We start from the raw sequence: 24,863 nt of genomic DNA on the forward strand, positions 1-24,863 counted from the left end.
AGTGACTGTATAGCTAGGGACTGTATAGCTAGTGACTGTATAGCTAGGGACTGTATAGTTAGTGACTTTATAGCTAGTGACTGTATAGCTAGTGACTGTATAGCTAGGGACTGTAGAGTTAGTAACTTTTTAGCTAGTGACTGTATAGCTAGTGACTGCAGAGTTAGTGACTGTATAGCTAGTGAATGTATAGTTAGTGACTGTATAGATACTGTATAGCTAGTGACTGTATAGGTAGTGACTGTATAGTTAGTGACTGTACAGGTAGTGAATGTATAGTTAGTGACTGTATAGCTAGTGACTGTATAGCTAGTGAATGTATAGCTAGTGACTGTATGGCTAGTGACTGTATGGCTAGTGACTGTATGGCTAGTGACTGTATAACCAGTGACTGTGTAGCCAGTGAATGTATAGTTAGTGACTGATAGCTAGTGAATGTATAGCTAGTGACTGTATAGCTAGTGACTGTATAGCGAGGGACTGTATGTCTAGTGACTGTATAGCCAGTGACTGTATAGCTAGTGACTGTACAGGTAATGCATGTATAGTTAGTAACTATGTAGCCAGGGACCGTATAGATAGTGACTGTATAGCTAGTGACTGTACAGGTAATGCATGTATAGTTAGTGACTATGTAGCCAGTGACCGTATAGATAGTGACTGTACAGCTAGTGAATGTATAGTTAGTGACTTTACAGCTAGTGAATGTATGGCTAGTGAATGTATAGGTAGTGACTATATAGCTAGTGAATGTATAGTTAGTGCATGTACAGTTAGTGACTATGTAGGCAGTTAATGTATAGTTAGTGACTGTATAGCTAGTGACTGTATAGCTAGTGAATATATAGCTAGGGACTGTATAGCTAGTGACTGTATAGCTAGTGACTGTATGGCTAGTGACTTTATAACCAGTGACTGTATAGCTAGTGACTGTATACTTAGTGCATGTATAGTTAGTGACTATGTAGCCAGTGGATGTATAGTTAGTGACTGTATAGGTAGTGACTGTATGTCTAGTGACTGTATGTCTAGTGACTGTATAGCCAGCGACTGTATAGCTAGTGACTGTACAGCTAGTGACTGTATAGTTAGTGACTGTATAGTTAGTGACTGTATAGGTAATGCATGTATAGTTAGTGACTGTGTAGCCAGTGACCGTATAGATAGTGACTGTATAGCTAGTGACTGTATAGCCAGTGACTGTATAGTTAGTGACTGTACAGCTAGTGACTGTATAGTTAGTGACTGTATAGGTAATGCATGTATAGTTAGTGACTGTGTAGCCAGTGACCGTATAGATAGTGACTGTATAGTTAGTGACTGTATAGCTAGTGACTGTTTAGCTAAAGAATGTATAGCTAGCGACTGTATGCCTAGTGACTGTATAGTTAGTGACTGTATGTCTAGTGACTGTATAGTTAGTGACTGTATGTCTAGTGACTGTATAGCCAGTGACTGTATAGCTAGTGACTGTATAGCTAGTGACTGTATAGGTAGTGACTGTATAGTTATTGACTAGGGGTAGTGACTGTAAGGGTAGTGACTGTGTAGCTAGCCTCCCATGAGTCATACTCTTATTTGATGGAGCAGGTACACGAGTCAGAATGAGAGTGCCATCTCACCACTGGGAATGAACAGGCCCCAGACTTCACTAATCTTTGTAGGTTCAGCTGTACTGTTGAAGCACAGCGGGATGTTATGGAGGCGAATGTTTTTAGAGAGATATCCCACTAAGCATTTGACGTCTTTTGAATGTCTTTTTAAAATATTTTTTTATGTGATCCGGACCTTGTGATCCGGACCTTCCATTTCACCTTCCACGGACATTGATTTTTGGTCCGGAACGGCCTATATTTTACCGAAACAAAGACGTTCTGATTTGGTCCCATCAGGATCGGCCTTGATTTAGCCCAAACATAGACATCTACTGTATGTTTCACAAGTTTGGACAGCACAGTACCGTACACAGTACAGTAAAGAAAAGTAGAGTATAATACAATAGAGTACAGTACAATACACACTAGAATACAGTATAGTGTACTGTATTGTACACTACTGTACTGAATTAAACTACTGTACTGAATTAAAACTATACTACTACTACACTGTTCTCTCATCAATTACTCCAGTGTTTAATTGGTATATTGTAATTACTTCGCCACCATGGCCTATTTATTGCCTCACCTCCCTTATCTTACCTCATATGCACACACTGTATATAGATTTTTTCTACTGTATTACTGACTGTATGTTTATTTATTCTGGTAAATACTTATTTTCAACGTCCATACAAGATGCATTTTTGACATCCGGAAAATACATCTTCTTACCTTTCATTCAGCACCTGGAAAATACGTCTAAAATCCATATTTTCAACATCATTTTGGTTACTGCGGTCTAATATTTCATATAGCTCTGATGTCTACCTACCACACCATGTAAAGGTCACATAAGATACAATCAGACACCTGTATAGACATATCCCACGGGTGCTATAGAGAAATACGTGCACAAACAGTCAGCTAGAGACACCAAAAAACAGCTTCCTTCGATGCGTCGACAAACAACTATAAAAAGTGTCTATCGATGAAGGATTGATGTCGGTGTCTGTTCTGTCTTGGCCGTGACATCACGGTTGCTATGAGAGACGGATTTTAGAACCAAACCAAACAAAACATTGTGCCAACATTATGATATCATTGGTCTTTGAAAGGAAACACCTAATCAGGCAGGAAGGGTGGGTAGAGAGGGTAGTAAAAGTGATTTATTATTGGAGGTAATACAAGGTATTGTTCATGTTGCTGGTGGTGTTTCTTCAAATGTGGAGTGATTTGTCCCTTGGTCCAACAAAAACATTACAGGCTACATTGAAAAGTATGCAAGGACACTCACCTGTTTGCCTTAGGGCCATGGCCTCCCATGCAGTACTAGTAGTATGAAGAAAGATTGGACTTTAGAGTCTTTGAAAGAGCTTCAGCCCTCTCTGAATTTAGCGGGAATCTAAATGGAGCCCTACTGCTTACAGAAACAGGCGTACTGTAGATCTCAAATTATTAGACCGTTATTAGCTGTATTACCTCTACCTTACCATATTCGGTGTCATTATTGCTGTTTTGCTGGCACCATTTAATCTCTCTAGATCTAGAAAGGTTCCTTGTGGGTAGGCAGTAGCAACCACTTTGGAATTGGGACACTATGGGGTTCTCTCATTTGGGCAAAAGTCTGTCCTCCGTCCTCTCTCCTCCGTGACCCAGTAACCGATAAGTGGTCAAGGAGTGTGTGAATTCATTAGTAGGCAAACGAAAGATGGTTATCACCTCTTCAATAGCCTCCTTTTGGCAAGGAAGCACAAGTGTACCCTACCGGAGGCCTTTGTCCGAATAGTTTTTAAAGCTGCAATATGTAACTTTTTGAGCGACCTGACCAAATTCAATAATACATGTAAGTTATAGATATGTTATTCTCATTGAAAGCAAGTCTAAGAAGCGGTATATCTGTTCTATATGCGCTATTTCCATGCTTCCCGCTTAAGTTACATTTTTGCTTCTTTTGCTTCTGGTTTTGTACACCAGCTTCAAACAGCTGAAAATACAATATTTTTGGTTCTGGGAAATATATTTCACAGCGGTTTAGATGGTACAATGATTCTCTACACTACAGTTGCTTTTTTTGTCACAAACAGAAGTTAGGTGAACTATTGGAGTTTTAGCAACCAGGAAATTGCGGAGCGATTTCTGCATAGTGCATCTTTAAAATCTGCCAGATCCCCTTTGAATCAGCTATATTTTTCTCAATGGGAAAAGAATGGAAACATTTAAAAACGATATGCTACATATCCTTTTATCAATAAAATGTCTTGCATAACTAGCTAAATTAGTTTGTATCACTTTATACATTTATTTTGGAAATCTACCCTGTAAATGTAATTTGCCAAATGAAGCACGATTGTAGAAGGAGAGTCCCATTTCATACAAGTGCATTTTTCCCCCCACTTATCCTAGATTACTTTTCAGCTTTTTCAAAAGGAGGCCAGAGAGGACAAAGGAGAGAGGACGCAGGAGTTGAGCAAATCAAATTGACCCTGTGACCTGTCCTGTACATGTGTCCCCGCAAGTGCCACCACAGCCTGACACTACTGTCCCCCGCAAGTGCCACCACAGCCTGACCCTACTCTTTTAACTTTAACACACAGACTGACATGGACCGAGACATAAACATGATATAGTTTAACCTGACTCTGTGAGAAGGAACAGAGCCAGTTCCAAATCGCCCTCCCACCTTCTCCTCCCCTCAAACCCTTTAATGTTTGCTGATCTGTCAGGTGGAAGCATATGGTGGAAGCTTCAACACTACACTGCGGATACATATCCAGGCCCATCCCACATGCTAAGATCAAGCAGTTAGGGCCAAGGGGGAGGGACAGGGAGCAATTTCGGACTGGCTGATCCGACAGACAGACAGGTCATGAATTCAAATGAATATTTTTTAAAGGACTATGTTTCCTCTGCGTAGGGGAAAGCTGCTAAGTGCCATTTTAAATGGTTCAACTAGATAAGTATAAACCCAGTAGCCATCAAAATAAAAGCCTTAGACATTTCAGATCAAACTGAGAGAGACAAGTGACATGAGATAACTCTCTACAGTGGTACAGGATAACAAGAGCTTCGGGCCCAAATAGAGCTGCCTTATAATCTCCATCTGCTCCCCCAACTGTCCAGGACAGGGAAATGGCCTTTCCCATTGCATCTGCTCCAACAGACTCCAACACTCGCCCCATGCAACCTAGTTTGACTGACGAGCCATGCACAAATCATGTAAAATCATCCATTGATGGCAACTGGAGACCTGCGAGAAAATTTAAGTTAGGTGTCGAGATCTAGAGGTGCCTTATAGTGTTGCGTGTGATTGCCATCTGCTGGTTTTAGAGAGAACATTTCATTTTCTAAAGAAATGTGGCAGCCTGGTCCCAGATCGGTTTGTGCAGTCTTTGTTGTTTCTCTAGTGCAGGGATCATCAACTAGATGCAGCTGCAGGACGATTTTTTCTTGAGCGGATGGTCAGGGGGCCGGAACATAATTGCAAATCATTTGTAAACTGCAAATTAACCGCAAGAAGCACAAACAGATAAAATATTTGACTAAAATATAATAATTTCAAACCTTGCTTACGTTTGTATACGATTACATATATCTCTCTATTATGTGTGGGGATACTTCGGCACAGATTTTCCAAATTTAAATCAGTTGGAGCTGATTTTCTGGTGTTTTTGCTTTTTTTTTCAACAAAAAATTGAAATCACCTGTTGGGGAACCCTGCTCTAGTGGTTATACGACTATAGGAGTTGGCTATACAGCACTAACAGATCTGGGACAAGGCTAGGAACGTGGGAGGAAAGAAACAGAAGGTGCATCTCAATAAGCTGAAGTTGCATCCTCTTCTACTCTCCTTCATCTGTACTGAAGACATATGGAAAATGATGCCTACCCGGAAACCAGCTTTCACTTGTCCAGATCTTTCTAATCAGTTACGTCAAAGGACTAGAGTGGAAGACACTGCAGACTTCAGAGATGCACCCAGAGTGAAACAAAGACCAGAGATGCGTTTAGTTCGGTTCAATGTTTTCTACGTTGTGTGACGGTTTGTACTGAACGACATGTTTCCACAAAACTGTGCACACCGTTCTTCAACAGCCTTTGAAGTAGGCTACGCCTGCTCCCGTTTGGTGGGTGTGACGAGGTGTAGCCTGATCAATATGGGAGTGACCATTAGATATCACAAAACTCATGCAGTCAACCATACTCCATCGCCCTCTGGGCCACCATAATCACACCGTTCTTCTACTGGTCGTTCAGTACAACACCTTTTCCATTAAATTAAGCAATGTTCTGTCGTATCGAACACAACCCTGGGTGGTGTTCATTGGGTCCCACCATAGAAAAACGATAAACATTAATGTGTGTTTCTTCTTGGACAACTTCAGGTACCTCCGTTTCACTCCATTTCTGAACATTTTCTCAAATGTTGTAGCTACTGAAGAAACCCTAGAGTTCTCTGTGCAAATTGAGGAAGAGGCATGTACAGCAAATAACAGACTCTGGTTCAAAATAATTCCTCAAATCAGTTTTATTTGTCTTTAAGGGGTGTCTGATTTCACAAGTTGCAACAAAATAATTCCTCTCAATCAATGCTTAGTTTATTTAATTAAAGAGCCCATTCTCTTCTCAGATAAGAAATTCTTCAAAAAGGGCACACTACAAACAAAAAAACATATATGTATATATCAAATCAGATATATAAATATATATGAAAAAATCAGATAATGTTATCAAAAGTAACAGGAGGCAGAGAGTGTTGAAGGTTGTGAATAAGCTGCATATGGTAAATTACACAGCCAAGATGGGACATGAGATGACAGACACTATTGTGAGGATGGAAGTCCAATTCGGGACAGAAAACGTTAACATACACCATGTACTTTCATAGAGAGAGAAAATAATTTGAATTCAAAAACAACGAAGCACAGCAAACTAATTCTGAACTGGAGTATATAAACAAATGTACAGAATCGTGACGACGGAAGAGAGAAACACACATTGGAAGACTCCCCGTAGGAGTCGACAAACACCTTTTTGTCTTAAGAAAATTAAGATAAAAGTTTGGGGGATTTTTGATCACGTGTACAGTGGTATTGTACTAAGAGGACGATGGGAGTGTATGCAACGGATAAAACTGCCGCCTCCTCGTTTGATAATGCCCTAAGAGTTTGCTTTCATTTTAGTTTTTTTTACCAAAAGTTGGAGTTTACCCAGAAAGAAAGACAGCCACAACCTGTAAATGCTGCCTACTCTGTTATCGCGCCGAGTTTTGTGGGTATCACAAAGGCAAGGGATACCAATTTGGTTCACTTTATCCAGAGTTCCAAATCAAATCAAATTTTATTTGTCACATGCGACAAATAACACAACAGGTGTAGAACTTACCATCAAATGCTTACTTACAAGCCCTTTACCAACAATGCAGTTCAAGAAATAGAGTTAAGAATATATTTATTACATACAAATGATAAAATCAATCTGGACCATATATTTGCCCAAAAGTTCTAATCCAATTTTTTTTCTTGATAGTTTTTTAAATTTAAATTTTTCATTAATTTCATCAGCCCAGTTCTACTAATATAACTCTCTTCCCTCTTGTTTTTTTACAACCCGATTCAGTCTTAAATCGGAATTTAAATCCACTGGCCAGCCAGTCAGTGGGCCATACCCTCGATAACCCTCCAGACCCATGAGTCCCTTGATAGGAGTGACTGGCCCTGTATGGATGTGTGTGAAATCAAAGCAGCAAAAATACTGGAAATGTAAGCCTGCCACCTCCACACAGCCATTAATCCTGATCACAGTGGCCATGCACACCTCACGGTCCACCCCACCAATGTTCCTACATAGACTGGATGTGGATGGATGGTGACCTGGGATAAGGGTTGTGTTAGTGGGGGAGTGGAGACACTGCCATGCAGTCTGGTTGTAAGCCATGCACTCCCAGTCCTCATTCCTCCCTGGCCGGGTGGGGGTAGGCGGGGGGTTCAGTCTACAGTAAGCCCAAGAGGATAAGCCCTCTCTTGGGTATGAATAGTGGAGAGTCCCCCCTGGAGAACCAGGCTGGAGGAAGGAGGAGGATGACAGTGTGAGACGACGAGGGTGCTGGGGGGTGGGATCTAGATCTGTGCTACAGTGGTTTGGAGATGAATGTTAATGTTTCTCGTCATGATTCTATGATAACATGGTTGACTAAAGTGCCTGACAATCTTTGGTCTACCAACCCTACAGGTTGCGATACCGCAAGCCATGCCAGAACGCATTTGGAAGAAAGCAAAGAAAACAACAGAACAAGCAGGAGAAGATAGCACGACATTCCAGGTATTTTCATATTTCAGAATCCATCATTTTCATCGAAACTCTTGTTTCACTCACAGTTTCACAAATGCTAAAATAAATCTAAGCTATACAGATATATGTTAACATCTTCTTCATCAAACCCTGAGCAACGAGAGGAACCTCCAAGGAGGCCGAACATAAGACTTCAAACATTATTGTAAAAAAAAAACAAAAAAAACCCAGCCCGGAATAAGAATGAATATAAAGAGGATTATCAGGATATGTGTTTTGAATGCTGACCCTTGAACCGCGGGATTCAAAGGCTCTGGATTGGATGTCAGGGAAGGGGGTGGGGGGTTGCACTTTAGCGACACATCGAGGTGCCCTAAGTTTCAAAGTGTAAGAGACTACTGGCTCTCTATACTCCGCCTCAAACCTCACAACGACATCGAGCTAGCAAGAGACAACGGGACATTTTAAACGTATACCATAAAAATCCCTAAAGCCATCAATGTCACCCTCACCATATCAGGCCACACCACATATGTCATCGGCTTAAACATCAAATCAATCAATAACAACCCATATAAGAAAAACTGAACACTTCAAGATGGGGGCAAATGTCTCTGAAATGTCGATTTAAACCATAAAAGGCTCCCCACAGTGGTAGTCCTGTATTGTGAGGACATTGGTTGTGGCTGTGCTGCATTGAGAGGACATTAGTGGCGTCGACTTGTGAGGGCACGTGTATTCTGCTCTGGTCCAATAGGGTTCTGGTCCAAAGTAGTGCACTATATAGGGAATAGGGTGCCAGTTGGGACAGACCCCATGTGTACAGATGATGAGTCTGTCCTTCAGGCGTCTCACTGTGTGCTGTGGACTGACTCAGGAGAACTGCAGACTGCAGTGAGCAGCACATCCAGAGAGCCTTTTTAAAGCCATAATGGCCTCGTTAAGAAAGGGCCCCGTATCCCAATTAACCCTGTGTTCCCTGGACTCTGAGCTGCTGAGTAGAGACTGGACACCTGAATCCAGTGGCGGCTCCTCTAGACAATGTAGAGTAAGGGTACAAGGAGTGAGCGAGAAAGATGAAGAGACATGAAGGGAGAAAGTGTAACAGACAAAGAAAGAAGGAGGGTAAGAGAGTGCACAATAAGAAGGCCTGGGATGTTTCTAGGAGTGCCGTGGTCGTTTCAGGCAGACAGACAAAAGACTTGAGTCGAGGCACATTGATAGAGCTAGACTGAGCTGCACCGCCTCACCACTCTCTGCCTCTGAGTCCGGGCCAAACAATCCCATCATTTAGCAGTAGCAGTAGCAGCATTCAGCTTCCCTCCTTCCCCAGCCTCCTGCCTGCTCTGCCCTGCTCTCGCTCCAGCGGTTACAGAACAAGCCGCCTGCTAACTGTCTGCCAGCAGGCCCGCAGTGCACTCATCACTTTCACACACGACCGCCCCGGGAAGCAGGGTCCAACAGTAACTTTTTTTCCTACTGGACCGAACAAAATTTCTACTGGCCCAGACATGGGGTAGTTTATAAATGCATTAGGGTCATGGAGGGCCTAGATTGACCTGCTTTCACTCTATTCAGCTAGTAATAGGCCACATTTGGATATTAGGGTATATATTAAAAAGCTGTGTAATATAATTTAGCAATGTAAGACATTTTATTCTTTAAAATGGCATTGTATTAATTGTTTTTTGTTTCTTAAATTAGGAGATTTGTTTTCTCTCAAAATAGGACGATGCCACGTTAAGACAACTGCTTTTCAAAAGAGATATCTGGCTACAGTAGGCTAGCAAAGATGAACGCTAGGTGTCTTTTAGCATTCATTTTGCAGACTTACAGTAGCTACTAGCCAGTCTATTGCTAGTTTTTTTCACTATTAAAAGGTTAACTTCTTTTGTGATTCACTTTCCCTAAAACAAAAAAGCTCAGTGAGTGGATTGATGAGTGCTTGTGTGTGCAGTGTGAAGGCATCAACTCATGTATTACTTGAGTGCTCGAGAAGTTGTAACTCGCAAGGATCGTGGTTGAATGAATAGCCATTCATATTGCTCAGATACAAATAGCATGACTTTTCCGTGTGCAGTCTTCAATGGTTTTCTATGACAGACTGCGATACAGCCGGTAAATGGTTTTCTATGGCAGACTGCGATACAGCAGGTAAATGGTTTTCTATGGCAGACTGCGATACAGCAGGTAAATGTTCAATTGGAACTCCAAAATGCACTGAGAAGTTACTGACCCGGTCTTGCCAGTGACTGACGAGATCCACTGGCACGACAAATTTTAGTTTTTTTTACTGGCCCCAGGCCAGCGGGCCATCGTTAATGTCGGACCCTGCCCGGAAGCACAGTGGCCCGGTTTAGTTTGGGCCCGGTTTGGCTCTGGACTGGAGTGTTTTCTGCAGAAAACAGCTGAGTCCCCACAATGCAACTGTCCCCTATAAAGGAAAGCAAGTCCCCACAATGCAGCAGTCTCCTACACAGGAGAGCAGAACCCACACAATGCAGTAGTGTCCTACAGAGAAGAGCAGAGTCCCCACAATACAGTAGTCTCCTACAGAGAGCAAAGTCCCCACAATGCAAGCTTGAACTTGCAAACAGAACTTCAGGGGACAGGGTCACGTTAATGTCGAACCCTGCCCGGAAGCACAGTGGCTCAGTTTGGCTCTGGACTAGAGTGTTTTTCTGCAGAAAACAGCTTTGTCCCCACAATGCAGTAGTCTCCTACAGAGAGCAAAGTCCCCACAATGCAAGCTTGAACTTGAAAACAGAACTTCAGGGGACAGGGCCACATTGACATAACTGATGCAAAGGAGCAGAACGAGGGTCTGTACATAGATCACCTTTGTTGAATGTGCCACAAATAATGCATCCTGACCAGGGACCACTACTTATTAAAATAGCCTCCAAGACCTGATAATGTTAATTAAAATCATTATGATTAACTCAAGCTAAAATGTAGTCAGCACATGTAGGTTTGAAGCAAAGTTGTTTTTGTTACCACACACACAAACTCCCCTCCTTTCTCTAATGTATTCAATTGCCTAGGTCAGCATGTTTATGTCTGCTCAGCATTAAACCTAGAATCATGTTTTGAGTTTGAGCAAAAATACAGTGTGTGTGTGTGTACACATGATATAAATGTACCTCTCAAGTGTAGTTTGATGGCTTCAGACTAAGTGCTAACAGAAGCTTCTAATTAAGGTTGTCATCATAAAAAAATTGCGTTCATTTGGTAATGTTTTCTCTAAAAACACATTTTGTTATTATTATCCTGTATTTGCAGCCCTATGATCGGTGCTCCATGCTAGCAGCGCTGATGCCAACACAAACGTCACTTCCTCGTTGCCATTATAAACACATGCCATGGATGGGCACTCTGGTTAAAATCACCAGCACTTAAATTTAGCTGTAAATTTGTAATAATTATCTACACGTTAACATTATTTCATTCATTTATACAGAATTATTGCCTTCAGATTGGAAGGCTAAGGAGGAATATTTTTAAGAGAATAACATAAAACTCAAGGCTGTATGGGTTTTGTGACCAATATGAGGTGGATCACATTTAAAAATTGTGCATTGTATAAGTATGACTGAGGTCATTTCCCACCTAGCTGACCTTTCCTAAGGAGCCAACCATGTAAGGGACAACTCTAAATTCATCCCCACAACAGGAAATCATGAGGGAAAGTAGAATGTATGAAATGAGTGTGTCGCCACCACCAAGACTTTCTTCTTCTTCTATTCGACAATCTTTGCGAAAATAAATCATTCTGGAGCAGGGTCGCATGCAGCTGTGTAGTCATCCTGCTCCAGCATCATGCTAGGAACCTTACTGTTTTTATATCTAAACATCAGGTTCATCTATTCTACGTGGGGTTTTACATTGTCCTCGCCGTTTTCAACCTCGCCCGTTTTATTGCTCTAACTCAGTGGTTCCCAACTCCAGTCCTCAACAGCACACACTTTTGTTGTAGCCCTGGACAAACATATCTGATTCAACTCACTGAGGGCCTGATGATTAGTTGACAAGTTGAATCAGGTGTGCTTCTCTGGGACTACAATAAAAATGTGAACTGTTGGGGGTACTCGAGGACCTGAGTCGGGAACCAGTGCTCTAACTGACGCCTTGTGAGCAGTCCTTGGTGGGCACCATTTGACGTTAAAGAGGAACTGACAGTGTTTTGGCACCATTAAATCTCATTAAAACATGGCACATTTCTTTACATTTTGTGACAAATGAGCACATAGATATGGTCATTTCACGTTTTTATACATTCATAGAATGTTTGGGAATGACGTCGAGTCGGGTATTTGTGAAAATTCTATAGCAATATCAGTGGGAAAGTGGCTGTGTGTCTGGGCAATTAATAGACACAGCACTGGTTTAAACAAAAATGAATAAAAACGTATCCGTATTGTCCCGGATCAGAATCTTCACAGGCCGGCACGCCGTACCTAATCAGAGCTACAGTTGGCCGTAATGCAAATAAGCCATTGCCATATGGGGATAATGCCATTCACTTTGAACTGTGTTTACAGGCAGTTACAACAGAACAACATTAGGTCATAGAAAGCGCTCAGCAAAACCCACAAAATACACTTGAATGGTTTTCTTTAAAATGGGCAGTTCAGTCAAAAATGTGATTTACAGTTAAAAAAAAAAAGATATTCCAACACTATAAAGGTTGAAATAACACTCTGAAATTGTAAAAATGATGATAATAACCTTTTAGTAAGAGCATTGTGGAAGACAAAAAACATACTCTTGGAATTTCAACATGCTCAGGTGGGATGGAGTTTTTGGCCAACAGCATGACATCACAATCTGATCGGATTATTCTGACCAATGACCATTCAACTTTTATTTGCATATGTTTCCTCCTACTTTGAAGGGGTAAGCGGGGTAGGCTCTAGACCAGGAGTGGGCAAACTATTTGGCTTGAGGGCCACATCAGGATTTCGAAATTCAACGTAGGGCTGCACATTTTTTGTTTGTCAAAATCTATTTGCAGCCAGAAAAAGTGCAGTTATTTGAAAATATATAGGTCCATTATAATTTCTACATATCTTCTATCTAGTTTTAGACATTCAACACAGTGGCCTGGAGTGTTTTTTTTAACCCATAATAATTCCCCCCACCTCCCAACAAACAAAAAAAACTCCTACCGGCCGGATTGAATGGGCTTGCCAGCGGGCCGTAGTTTGCCTACCCCTGCTCTAGACAGGAGTCTAGACGATCCTATCCACCAATAATATAAAGTCTGTCACTTACCCACTCATCCAAGCGTTGACATTAAATCCTCCCAGCAGCTAGCTAGGTACAAGGTAATGTGTTTTTAGCTTGCCCAAAAATACATAAAAAGATCAGATAGCCTATTAGCCACGTTGACTTGTGATCATTGCCCTTGCTAGTTGTCTAAAATATTGAACGACTGAAACTTAAACAGTTCTTTACTCGAATGGCTGCAAGCAGCAAACAATGTAAATCACAGCTCATACAACCTGATAGCAATATTTTTTACACTACCAAGAACGTATTGGTAAAATATATTAATCATGCATTGACTGCATCCATCTATTCTGCCACCAATACCAGACTACACATCATGGAATTTTTTGTAAAATCTAACTTATATATACAGTACCAGGCAAAAGTTTGGACACACCTACTCAGTCAAGGGTTTTTCTAAATGTTTTACTATTTTCTACTATGTAGAATAATAGTGAAGACATCAAAAATATGAAATAACACATGGAATAATGAAGTAACCAAAAAAGTGTTAAACAAATCTAAATATATTTTATATTTATATTATATTCATTTTGGTTACTACATGATTCCATGTGTTATTTCATAGTTTTGATGTCTTCACTATTATTCTACAATGTAGAAAATAGTACAAATAAAGAAAAACCCTGGAATGAGTAGGTGTGTCCAAACTTTTGACTGATATATATATATTAAAATATATATTAAAATAACCTCTTATAAAGTTGGTTTTGAGGGACAAACTGGGAATTTGATATTTTGGAGTGATATTATGATTGTCTATTTCATATCTGCAAAGTAGTTAAAACGGTGTCAGTTCCACTTTAAATGGGACGCCCAGGGGTATACAAGCCCCTCCCATGTGGCCCCCAGACCCCTTTGCCAGAGGGCAGCATTGACCTAACAGAAGTACCCCTGACACCTTTTGCCGGAGGGCAAAATGTACCTAACAGAAGCACCTAACCACCCATACCCGGCAAACTTGACCTCGAGTGACCGTAAAGTCTTGTGTCTCCACCCATTAAAAGCAGCTTCAGTTGTCGCTGTAGCAACCGAGCCGAACCCGGGACTAAACAACCTACCCCATTCCTTCTAATGCCGCTGTAGCGCTCCCAGAGAAGTCCAAAGATGGTGGATAAATGAAGATAGTTCACTCAGGCCGTTTAGAATATCATTTTTTTCCCCCAGTTCAGGTGTACTTAAGGGGGTGGCTCTCCCATAGACACCATTGTAATAGCAGCTGGGTCTGGTCTACCTCGTTCGTGGACTTCCATTGAAACAGAAAAAATGAGGGAGTGGGATATCTCGCTTGCTCTTCCGTCTCTGAGAAGTCCTGCGTGTGTAAACATACGGACTAATCTTTTGCTAAGCCTCCCCCTTTAGGCAGGGAGAACACAGCGCATAATATAGAGGCCCCTCCCCCTCTCTGGGGAGGGGCGGGGCTTGTGATGCCCCACCCCCTGTGTGACACTGAGGGGTGGGGCTTATAGACTTACTGTAAACAGACGCAGCAGGGCAGCACACAGAACTCTGTTGGGCCATAAACAACAAAGGAGGAAGACGGGAGCGCTGCAGGCGCACCGATTGGCCAGCGGCAGCAGCCATAGAGACAGGCAAATGAGGAGAAAGGACAATGGGAGGTGTCAAAGTGGATAAAGGAGAGTGGGGTTCCACAATCCAATCACATTAAATGGGTTTTCTGTGTAGGTGTGCTGGTGCAAAGAGCTTGGAGCAAACATTTCTACTTCATTGTCTCCTTCAAATGTGGATGAGGTGACACCCGTACCTAGCTTAGTACATCCCATCCATCCCATCTCCTCCTTTCCCTCTGGTCTTTTAAAGATCAGGACTGGGTGGGTGGACAAACACTTCATAAAATGGGGATCTTCAAAACTTGACACTTAAAAATCATTGACACCAAATAGAACAAATCAAGAAATTCTACAGACACATTCTACACACATCTACACTGTAACAGACCCTCCAATCAGCAGATCTAGTAATAGAGGGGCAGGGGGCGAGGCTGGGGGAGTGTCTCAACACTGCACAGGTCACGTAATATGGGGGAAGAAGCAAGACCCCCCCCCAATTCCCCCAACAAAAAAAGCCAGGAGTTCCATTCTCAGTCTTCTTCATATCCTTTCGGGAAACTCCACTGTAGCACTCCAAATATAACCCATGTCCAGTCCCTATAATCCAGAAAGAGGGGGGTGGGGGGGTAGGAACCCCAAAAAAGATCTAAGGAGGGGGGTCAAAAATCATCATCAGTATCGCTTGGACTGGGCATGGGTGGAAGAGCAGTAGCTAGTGTTATCATAGTAGTAACGATAGTAGTAGTAGTAGTAGAAGTAGTGATAATAGTAGTAATAGTAGTAGTTTTGGGGAGACTGTGGTAAGTAGCCATAGTGCCTTTGCAGTAGTAGTAGTAAGTAGTAAATAGTAGTCAATGGTGGTTCGTTTTTGTGTGACTCGAGCGCAGGTAGAGTAGAGAGAACCAAGAAAGATCCGAGAGAGCGCAATGGTGACGGAGTGACCTCTCCAGCTCTAATGGTTTCCCTTGGGTTGGTTGTCCGTGAGGGAGGGGCTAGGTGGGGGCAGGGGGGAGGAGTCCTGGCTGCCGGCAGCAGCGGTGGCGTGACGCTGGCGCTGGTAGAGCCGCCAGCCCTTGCGGCAAAGCAGCACGAACCAGTAGACCTGCGGCGCCAGGATGCATAAGTTGCCCAGGTTGACCGACAGCGTCAGATGGAACGGCACACCGTAGATGGGGATGCCGTAGTGGCGGCCGTAGACCCAGTACATGTAGGGAAAGAGGGCGATTCGACACAGGAAGAAGCTGAGCAGCACCATGCCCCCATTGGCCTTGTGGACCCAGCAGTCCTGCAGACCCAGCTATGACAAACAAGAGGAGAGGAGGGAAGGATGTGTTGGGAAAATATTCAAAAGAGAGAGAAAAGAGGTCATTATATGGTCAAACAGTGTTGAAATTCTAAGTGAGCAGAACATAAACTGGACTGGAATACCTGGGCCTGTTCAAATACTTTGGAAATGCATTCTTCCTTCCTTCCTCCTTTCCATGATGAAATTACTGATCTGACACGACTGAACTGGTGAACTCTATGATGTGGTACCCATGCATAATGATAGGTCAGTTGATACACCATTACAGGAAGGGGAGGCATTCTAACAGGGCCCATAAGTGACAGTGGCTCTGCAGTAACCAACCAGTCCACCAGAGGGAGCTGTGAGTAAAGACAGAGAGTGGCCCCAAAGATTTTTTATAACTAAACCAAGATAGCCCACAGCCTGTCATTTACAATGGGAACAAATGAGCCATAGTGGGCAAAACAAGCAGGAAGGGGGGCAGAGCCAAGCACAAGCTAGCGAGATCCTGCATTCTAGCATCATCTGCATAATTCTGTGAAATGCACCTGTGCAATAACTCAATTTGCCTTTGCACTCCTTCTAAACAATGCACATTTTTCAAACTTTTGCAAAGGCTTAAGTTTACAAACCTAAAGTCCACTCTGTTTATAACAGATTCTAGTTTTGGGAACAGAAAACTGTATTGAAATCAAATGTTTCATTGATGAGAAAATGTGCAGAATTTCGTCCAAAATCCATCTCCTTCCATCTCTCTCACTGCCGGCCACTGGGCTTCCTCTTCTCACTACCATATGGCAACCGGATGCTTCACATTTAAACATCCAGCATCCATCTGTCTCATTGTTCTATATGTGGCAGGCGGCCCTACTGACTGAAGAGACAGATGTCAGCAGAAAGGGAGCTGGAGGCCAAGAGGACTGCCTGCTCACTGCTCTGCTTTTTTGTGATACACACATACCAAAAGTGTGCATTTAGTGAGTGGCTGTACGCATACAAGTACATTCACTACATGACCAAAAGTATATGGACACCTGCTCGTCGAACATCTCATTCCAAAATCATGGGCATTAATATGGAGTTGGTCCCCCCTTTGCTGCTATAACAGCCTCCACTCTTCTGGGAAGGCTTTCCACTAATAGTTGGAACATTGCTGCGGGGACTTGCTTCCATTCAGCCACAAGAGCATTAGTGAGGTCGGGCATTGATGTTGGGCGATTAGGCCTGGCTCGCAGTCGGTGTTCCAATTAATCCCAAAGATGTTTGATGGGGTTGAGGTCAGGGATCTGTGCAGGCAAGTCAAGTTCTTCCACACCGATCACGACAAACCATTTCTTTATGGATCTCGTTTGGTGCACGGGGGCATTGTCCTGCTGAAACAGGAGAGGGCCTTCCCCAAAATGTTACCAGAAAGTTGAAAGCACAGAATCGTCTAGAATGTAATTGTATGCTCTAGCATTAAGATTTCCCTTCACTGGAACTAAGGGGCCTAGCCCGAACCATGAAAAACAGCCCCAGACCATTATTCCTCCTCCGCCAACTGTGCATTCGGGTAGATAGCGTTCTCCTAGCATCCGCCAAACCCAGATTCGTCCGTCGGACTGCCAGATGGTGAAGAGTGATTCATCACTCCAGAGAACGCGTTTCCACTGCTCCAGAGTCCAATGGCGGCGAACTTTACACCACTCCAGCCGATGCTTGGCATTGCGATCTTAAGGCTTGTGTGCGGCTGCTCGGCCATGGAAACCCATTTCATGAAGCTCCCTACAGCAGTTCTTGTGCTGACGTTGCTTCCAGAGGCAGTTTGGAACGTGGTAGTAAGTGTGGCAACCGAGAACAGATGATTTTTACACACTTCAGAACTCGGTAGTCCCGTTCTGTGAGCTTGTGTGGCCTACCACTTTGTGGATGAGCAGTTGTTGCTCTTAGACATTTCCACTTCACAATAATAGCACTTACAGTTGACCGGGGCAGCTCTAGCAAAGCAGAAATTTGACAAACTGACTTGTTGGAAAGGTGGCATCCTATGACGGTGACATGTTGAAAGTCACTGAGATCTTCAGTTAGGCCATTCTACTGCCAATGTTTGTCTATGGAGATTGCATGGCGGTGTGCTTGATTTTATACACTTGTCAGCAACGGGTGTGGCTGAAATAGCCGAATCCACTAATTTGAAGGGTGTCTCATACTTTTGTGTATATAGCGTATCTATACATTGTTAGGTGTGTGTCACCTGGATGAGGATCTTCCCTAAGGAGACGAAGGGCGTGCTGAGCTCTGTGAGAAACAGGCAGCCAATGAAGTAGTCTCCCTGGTCCCTCCTGAAGAACTGAAAAGGCACAGGGAGGGAGATAACACACCGTTACTACAGTCTGATACAAGACCATACACACACATGTATGCTTATACACACGCACACACACACACACACAACCCCCCCCCCCCAGTACTTTAGAACAGAAAGGCATTGGAGAATGGATTGTCCCTACAGCTGCACATACAAAAACAGGAGTCAGGACCTGGCCCAATAACACCAACAAGGCCACAAACCAACAGAGAAGAGAAACCAGGCTTAGAAACGAGAGGAAATACCTGGACACTCCAATAAGAAACACTCGTATTTCATTGCAAAAGGTTTCTGTTGAGTACACTAATGAATACGAGCCAGACTTATGCCATGAGCCCAGTCAGTATGGGAAGAGAATGGATCACTATGAGTAAACGTAAGGAGGAGTGTATTGATGGAAGCTGCAGACAAGGATGCCAAACAGAGAGGGCTCTGTGTGTATTTTATGTGTGTGTGTGTGTGTGTTTTATGTGTGTGTGTTAGACATGGCTGTGTGTGCGTGCGTGTGATGTGATGATTAATAAACCAGTAGCGTGTGGGCGCGAAGGGTAAGACACAAACTCTGCCATCTGCCCAATGGAAGAATGACCTGCAGCACACACTGCTGCTATGTAACACTACACCTACCTACACACACCTACCTACCCACTGTACCTTCCTGCTGGACCAGGCCTCTGTGTGTGTGTGTGTGTGTGTAATACATGTCAGTGCGTGTTACCTGTGTGTGTGGGAGGGGAACAAAGCAGGGAGCGAGGGAAGAGGAGGAGGAGAGGAGGATTACAGTAGCTGGAGCCTGAATAATGGAGGGGGGGTAAGGTGATCTCATATCACCATTGACAGCCACTGCAAACACAGGGGTCAGGTTTCCAATGCACCTGGCCTCCTCGCTACATGAAATGGACGCTAACACGACCTGTGTGTGTGTGTCTGTGTAGGTAGGTTCGCTGTCGATTACTGTATTATACACTCATCTGTCGTTATGCGGCTATTAGCTAGCGTTCTCGACTGAAAATGCTGTGGAGGGGAAGACTGAAGACGGCAAACTAATAGAAGGAAAATATCAGCTAGTCTCTACCTCTTGTATCATTGTCAAAGCACTTGTCAAATAGGGTTAGTGCCATCTCTCTCTTTCTCTCTTAGCCTCTCCCTCCATCATTCACTCATCCCTTTTCTCTCACCTCTTTTGACCCTCCCTCTCATCAATGTCAGGAAGCAGAATGGTCAACAGGGTATCCCGTCTTCCTCCTTCCCTCCCTCTCTCTATATTCTCTCTCACCAGAGTGATGAGCAGCACAATGGTCAGAAGGCCCATGTCACTTTATCACTCTCCCTCCCCTCCTCCTCTCCCACATCTCCCCTCCTCCTCTCTCACGTCTCCCCTCCTCCTCTCCCACGTCTCCCCTCCTCCTCTCCCACGTCTCCCCTCCTCATCTCGTCAGTGGCAGGCAGCAGAATGTTCAGCAGGGCATTAAAACCTCCCTGTTTTTCTGGCCTCAGAGAGAGTCTGTGTGTGTATGTTACTGACCAGGGTGACGGGCAGAGACAGGGACAAGAGAGGCATGAGACTGAGGCCAGAGAGAGTCTGTGTGTGTGTTACTGACCAGGGTGACGGGCAGAGACAGGGACAAGAGAGGCATGAGACTGAGGCCAGAGAGAGTCTGTGTGTGTGTTACTGACCAGGGTGACGGGCAGAGACAGGGACAAGAGAGGCATGAGACTGAGGCCAGAGAGAGTCTGTGTGTGTGTGTTACTGACCAGAGTGACGGGCAGCAAGATGGTGAGCAGGGCGATGTGGTGGAGCACCAGTAGGAACTCGCGGCGGACAAACGAGTTGACCGTGGTCAGCGAGTGCTCCTTGTACTCCTCGTGGCCCTTGACCCGGAAGCGGTAGTAGTGGCTTAGGTACATGGCATAGATATCGTATGTCATGTAGGGTACGCCGTACCAGATGACAAAGTAGGTGGCCAGCCAGTACCTGAGAGAGAGGGAGGGAAACAAGGGTTTCTTATTGGACACGTTCAGGTTAGTCCCTCCCCGTTTTGGCTGTTTGGTTCCTAGTGAATACAACCCAAGGTCATGTTCATTAGTGACTTCAGATTGTCCCTCCACATTATGGCCCCTTTGGTTCCGTACGTTCCTAGTGACGTACGACCTAGTGTGGGTGTGTTTAGTGATGTGAAAAGTTCAGAGTATTGTAAAATGCATAGAATAGAATGAATAGCGCTGATCTGGCATACAATATTAATAATAACATGATACATTTCTATCTGAATGTTCTGTAACGTTGTATACTCCAAAACAGGCCCCAGGTAGCCTAGCGGTTAAGAGCTTTGAGCCAGTGACCGAAAGGTCACTAGTTTGAATCCCCAGCCCGCAAGATGGAAAAATCTGCCGTTCTGCCCTTGAGCAAGGCAGGCTTGGGCGGTATACCGTATACCGGGGTATTTGGAAAAAGCCATGGGATGGTTTTTAAATGCGGTCAAAACTATTTACGTTTTTCTATAGATTTGAATATTTGTAGCTACTTTTTAAGCTAATAACTGCAGTCAACTTGTGCTATATGTTAGGAGATAAAGCAGATTGCGTCCCTCATTTCACTTGTCACATTATTTTACATTATGAAGCTTACCGTAGTTCCCCAGAACAGTTGAGCCAGTCATGTATTTTTTTGTAAAAAGCACAACGGGAAAAAGTGGGAGCTGTCGTTCTATATATGCAATTCACTACTAAATGTTAGCCATCAGATATCTAATAATGGCTTTCTGACAGAAGTCAAAGAGCTCTGGATGAGTTCTGTACAGTTGCCATTTTTCCCCTGTGCTTCCCATTAGCATTTTTTTCTATCCTCCATTCTTCTCCCCTCTGCACCGTGTACACATGCTGCTCTTCCTTCAAAGAAGCATGCATCACAACTATATTCATTTGTACAATTTATCTAAATTCACTTTTGCTTGTAAAATGTCCACACTTACAGAAAATTACATTCGGTAGCTACTTGCTATGCTTATATAACTTTATGAGCTGGATTTGCCTGTCTTTGCAATTAGTTTGTTTGTTTTCGCTTGTTAGCATTTTGCTAACAGCGTCTATGTGATTTCACTTCTAGTTGGTGCAATTTTTTTCAGGATTCTGGTAATAGAGCCCAATGGGATTTCTTTGTTTCTTTAGCGCCCCCTTGTGTGCTACGCCGGTAATACCGTAAATCCCGGGATGAGAGAAGGTCGGTATGTCGATATGAAAAGCTGTATACCACCAAAGCCTATAGTTAACCCCCAACAACAACTGCTCCCGGGTGCCGATGATGTGGACGTCGAATAACGCAGCCCCCCGCACCTCTCCGATTCAGATGGGCTGGATTAAATGCGGAAGACACATTTCGGTTGAATGCATTCAGTTGTGCACCTGACTAGGTATTTCCTTTCCATTTCCCAGATTCTTTCTGTGTGTATGGGGAGTGAGAAGTCTCGAGGAAGTTTCATCCTGTGTTTGAGTTGATACAGCATGACACATTTTCCTGCGAAACTCATGTGCGAGCAAGCACTCTCAGACACATGAGTGATCATGTACACAACAACAGGGCTATACAGGCAGCTAAGCTTATGGTGCAACTGTAATAAAGAAATGAAGAGCTTGGGAGTGAGCAGCACAGGAACAGACTGCCCCTAATAAAAGCAGATTGCTACTGGTTCATATCATGACCGGCCAGAACAGCATTGGTGACCTTTGACCCCCTCAGTAGATTCAACCTTCACCCTGTATTATAAGGTCACCAGACAGCCATGATGGCTTAACATGCCAGGAAGTGCTTAGGGTAAACTGGGTAGTAAAGCTAGTGAGTTTCTCTCTTGGTCCCTGTGTGGCTCAGTTGGTAAGAGAAGTGTGAGCCAAGTGGGCAAAAAGGTTGTGGGTTCAATTCCCTCAGGGGTCATATACATACAGTACCAGTCAAATGTTTGTACATACCTACTCATTAAAGGGTTTTTCCTTTCTTACTATTTTCTACATTGTAGTAATGAAGACATCAAAACTATGAAATCATGTAGTAACGAAAAAAGTGTTAAACAAATCAAAATATATTTTATATTTGAGATTCTTCAAAATAGACACCCTTTGCCTTGATGATAGCTTTGCACACTCTTGGAATTCTCTCAACCAGCTTCATGAGGTAGTCACCTGGAACGCATTTCAATTAACAGGTGTGCTTTGTTAAAATGTATTTGTGGAATTTCTTTCGTTCTTAATGCATTAATGCATTTGAGCCAATCAGTTGTGTTGTAACAAGGTAGGGGTGGTATAAAGAAGATAGCCCTATTTGGTAAAAGACGAAGGCCATATTCTGGCAAGAACAGCTAAAATGAGCAAAGAGAAACAACAATCCATCATTACTTTAAGACATGAAGGTCAGTCAATGTGGAACATTTCAAGAACTTTGAAAGTTTCTTCAAGTGCAGTCGCAAAAACCATCAAGCGCAATAATGAAATTGTCTCTCATGAGGACCGCCACAGGAAAGCAAGACCCAGAGTTACCTCTGCTTCAAAGGATAAGTTCATTAGAGTTACCAACCTCAGAAATTGCAGCCCAAATAAATGCTTCAGAGTTTAAGCAACAGACACATCTCAACATCAACTGTTCAGAGGATACTGTGTGATTCAAGCTCTCATGGTCGATTAACAGCAGAGAAACCACTACTAAAGGACACCAATAAGAAGAAGCGATTTTCTTGGGCCAAGGAAAACGAGCAATGGACATTAGACTGTTGGAAGTCTGTCCTTTGGTCTGATGAGTCCAAATTTGAGAATTTTGTTTCTAATCACTGTGTCTTTGTAAGACGCAGAGTAGGCGAACGGATGATCTCCGCATGTGTGGTTCCCGCCATGCATGGAGGAGGTGTGATGGTGTGGGTGTGCTTTGCTGGTGACACTGTCTGTGATTTATTTAGAATTCAAGGCACACTTAACCAGCATGGCTACCACAGCATTCTCCATACCATCTAGTGTGCGCTTAGTGGGACTATCATTTGTTTTTCAACAGGACAATGACCCAACACACCTCCAGACTGTGTAAGGGCTATTTGACCAAGAAGGAGTGCTCCATCAGATGACCTGGCCTCCACAATCACCCAACCTCAACCCAATTGAGATGGTTAATGATGAGTTGGACCGCAGAGTGAAGGATAAGCAGCCAACAAGTGCTCAGCATATGTAGGAACTCCTTCAACACCGTTGGAAAAGCATTCCAGGTGAAGCTGGTTGAGAGAATGCCAAGAGCATTCAAAGCTGTCTTCAAGGCAAAGAGTGGCTACTTTGAAGTATCTAAAATATATTTTGATTTGTTTTACACTTTTTTGTTACTACATGATTCCATGTGTTATTTCATAGTTTTGATGTCTTCACTATTATTCTACATAATAATAATCTAAATAATGAAAAACCCTTGAATGAGTAGGTGTGTCCAAACTTCTGACTGGTACTGTTACAAAATATTTATTCAGTGCATTCACTGTAAGTTTCTTTGGATAAAAGTGTCTATTTAGTGTTTGTGGCAATTATTTTATAACATTAACTCTAGCTATATGTAGGAATGTAGAAATGTACAGGCTGAAACACGACACACCGCGTAGAACAATTAGCTCAGTTGATTAGAGGACATTAGTTGTTGTTACTAACCCCCTGCTGGTCCCTCCCATGCCAGCAATGAGTCTATTGGAAGAAGAGTGTGTGTGTGTGTGTGTGTGTCTGCCTAAGCTAAATGACAAGGATAACACAAACAGTCTATCCTCCTTGTCCCGTGGCTGTGTGTGTGTGTGTGTTGCAATGTTACAGGCTGGCGACTCGCACGCTCCTGCTCTGCGCAGTGCTGTGGGGAATTAAGTCCGGGGGGGGGGGGGGGGGGAGATTAGCAGAGCACTGATGCTGGGTTAGGTCAGAAGGAAGAAAGGGCATTGCACTGACTGAGGCTGGGCCATGGTCAGAGGCATCTCGGGCCATGGCAACTGACTGGCTGGATTACACTGACTATTAGCATTAGCAGTAGTGTTAGTATTAGCCAAGCAGCACTGGCCAAGCCAAGATAGAGATACTGGGATAAGGATCCTAAACTACACTAGCCCACACAGCAACCTGCTACTTGCAGACTGAGCATATGGCCATCTAACCAAGATACACTATTAGCATCAGCCAGGTAGCACTGGCCAGGTCAAGGATAGGGATGCTAAGCTAAAGCTATGATGTTTACTGCCACTTTCTGACTGAGCAGGTGGCCATCTGAGGGGATCAGGGCCTAAATTAACTTTTTGGTCCACCAGCCACTGTGGCAGGTAGATAAAAAAAATATTCCAGCCACTCAGATGTTTTACTAGCCGAAATATTGTTGCGCCATAATTATATCACAAAAACACAAACAGATGACCATGCTTTGTAATGTTTCTAAAACAATAAATGTATTAGTAAGAAGTAATGTGGTATATTGCTCAATTTCC

General features: G+C 43.3%; 1 protein-coding gene across 1 annotated transcript in view; it reads right to left on the bottom strand.

Moving 5' to 3' along the window:
• Positions 1-6,105: 6,105 nt before the first annotated feature.
• The window catches only part of LOC129868107 (ceramide synthase-like), a 57,460-nt gene continuing 38,702 nt past the window's right edge, over positions 6,106-24,863 (bottom strand). Inside the window, exons 3-5 of the mRNA XM_055941750.1 lie at positions 20,140-20,359; positions 18,271-18,366; positions 6,106-16,046 (exon numbers count right to left, since the gene is read on the bottom strand). Of these exons, the coding sequence (XP_055797725.1) occupies positions 15,702-16,046; positions 18,271-18,366; positions 20,140-20,359 (661 nt within the window). The 3' untranslated portion in view covers positions 6,106-15,701. The remainder of the gene's footprint in view (positions 16,047-18,270; positions 18,367-20,139; positions 20,360-24,863) is intronic.

The sequence above is a fragment of the Salvelinus fontinalis genome, chromosome 13 (assembly GCF_029448725.1).
Source record: "Salvelinus fontinalis isolate EN_2023a chromosome 13, ASM2944872v1, whole genome shotgun sequence".
NCBI lineage: Eukaryota > Metazoa > Chordata > Actinopteri > Salmoniformes > Salmonidae > Salvelinus > Salvelinus fontinalis.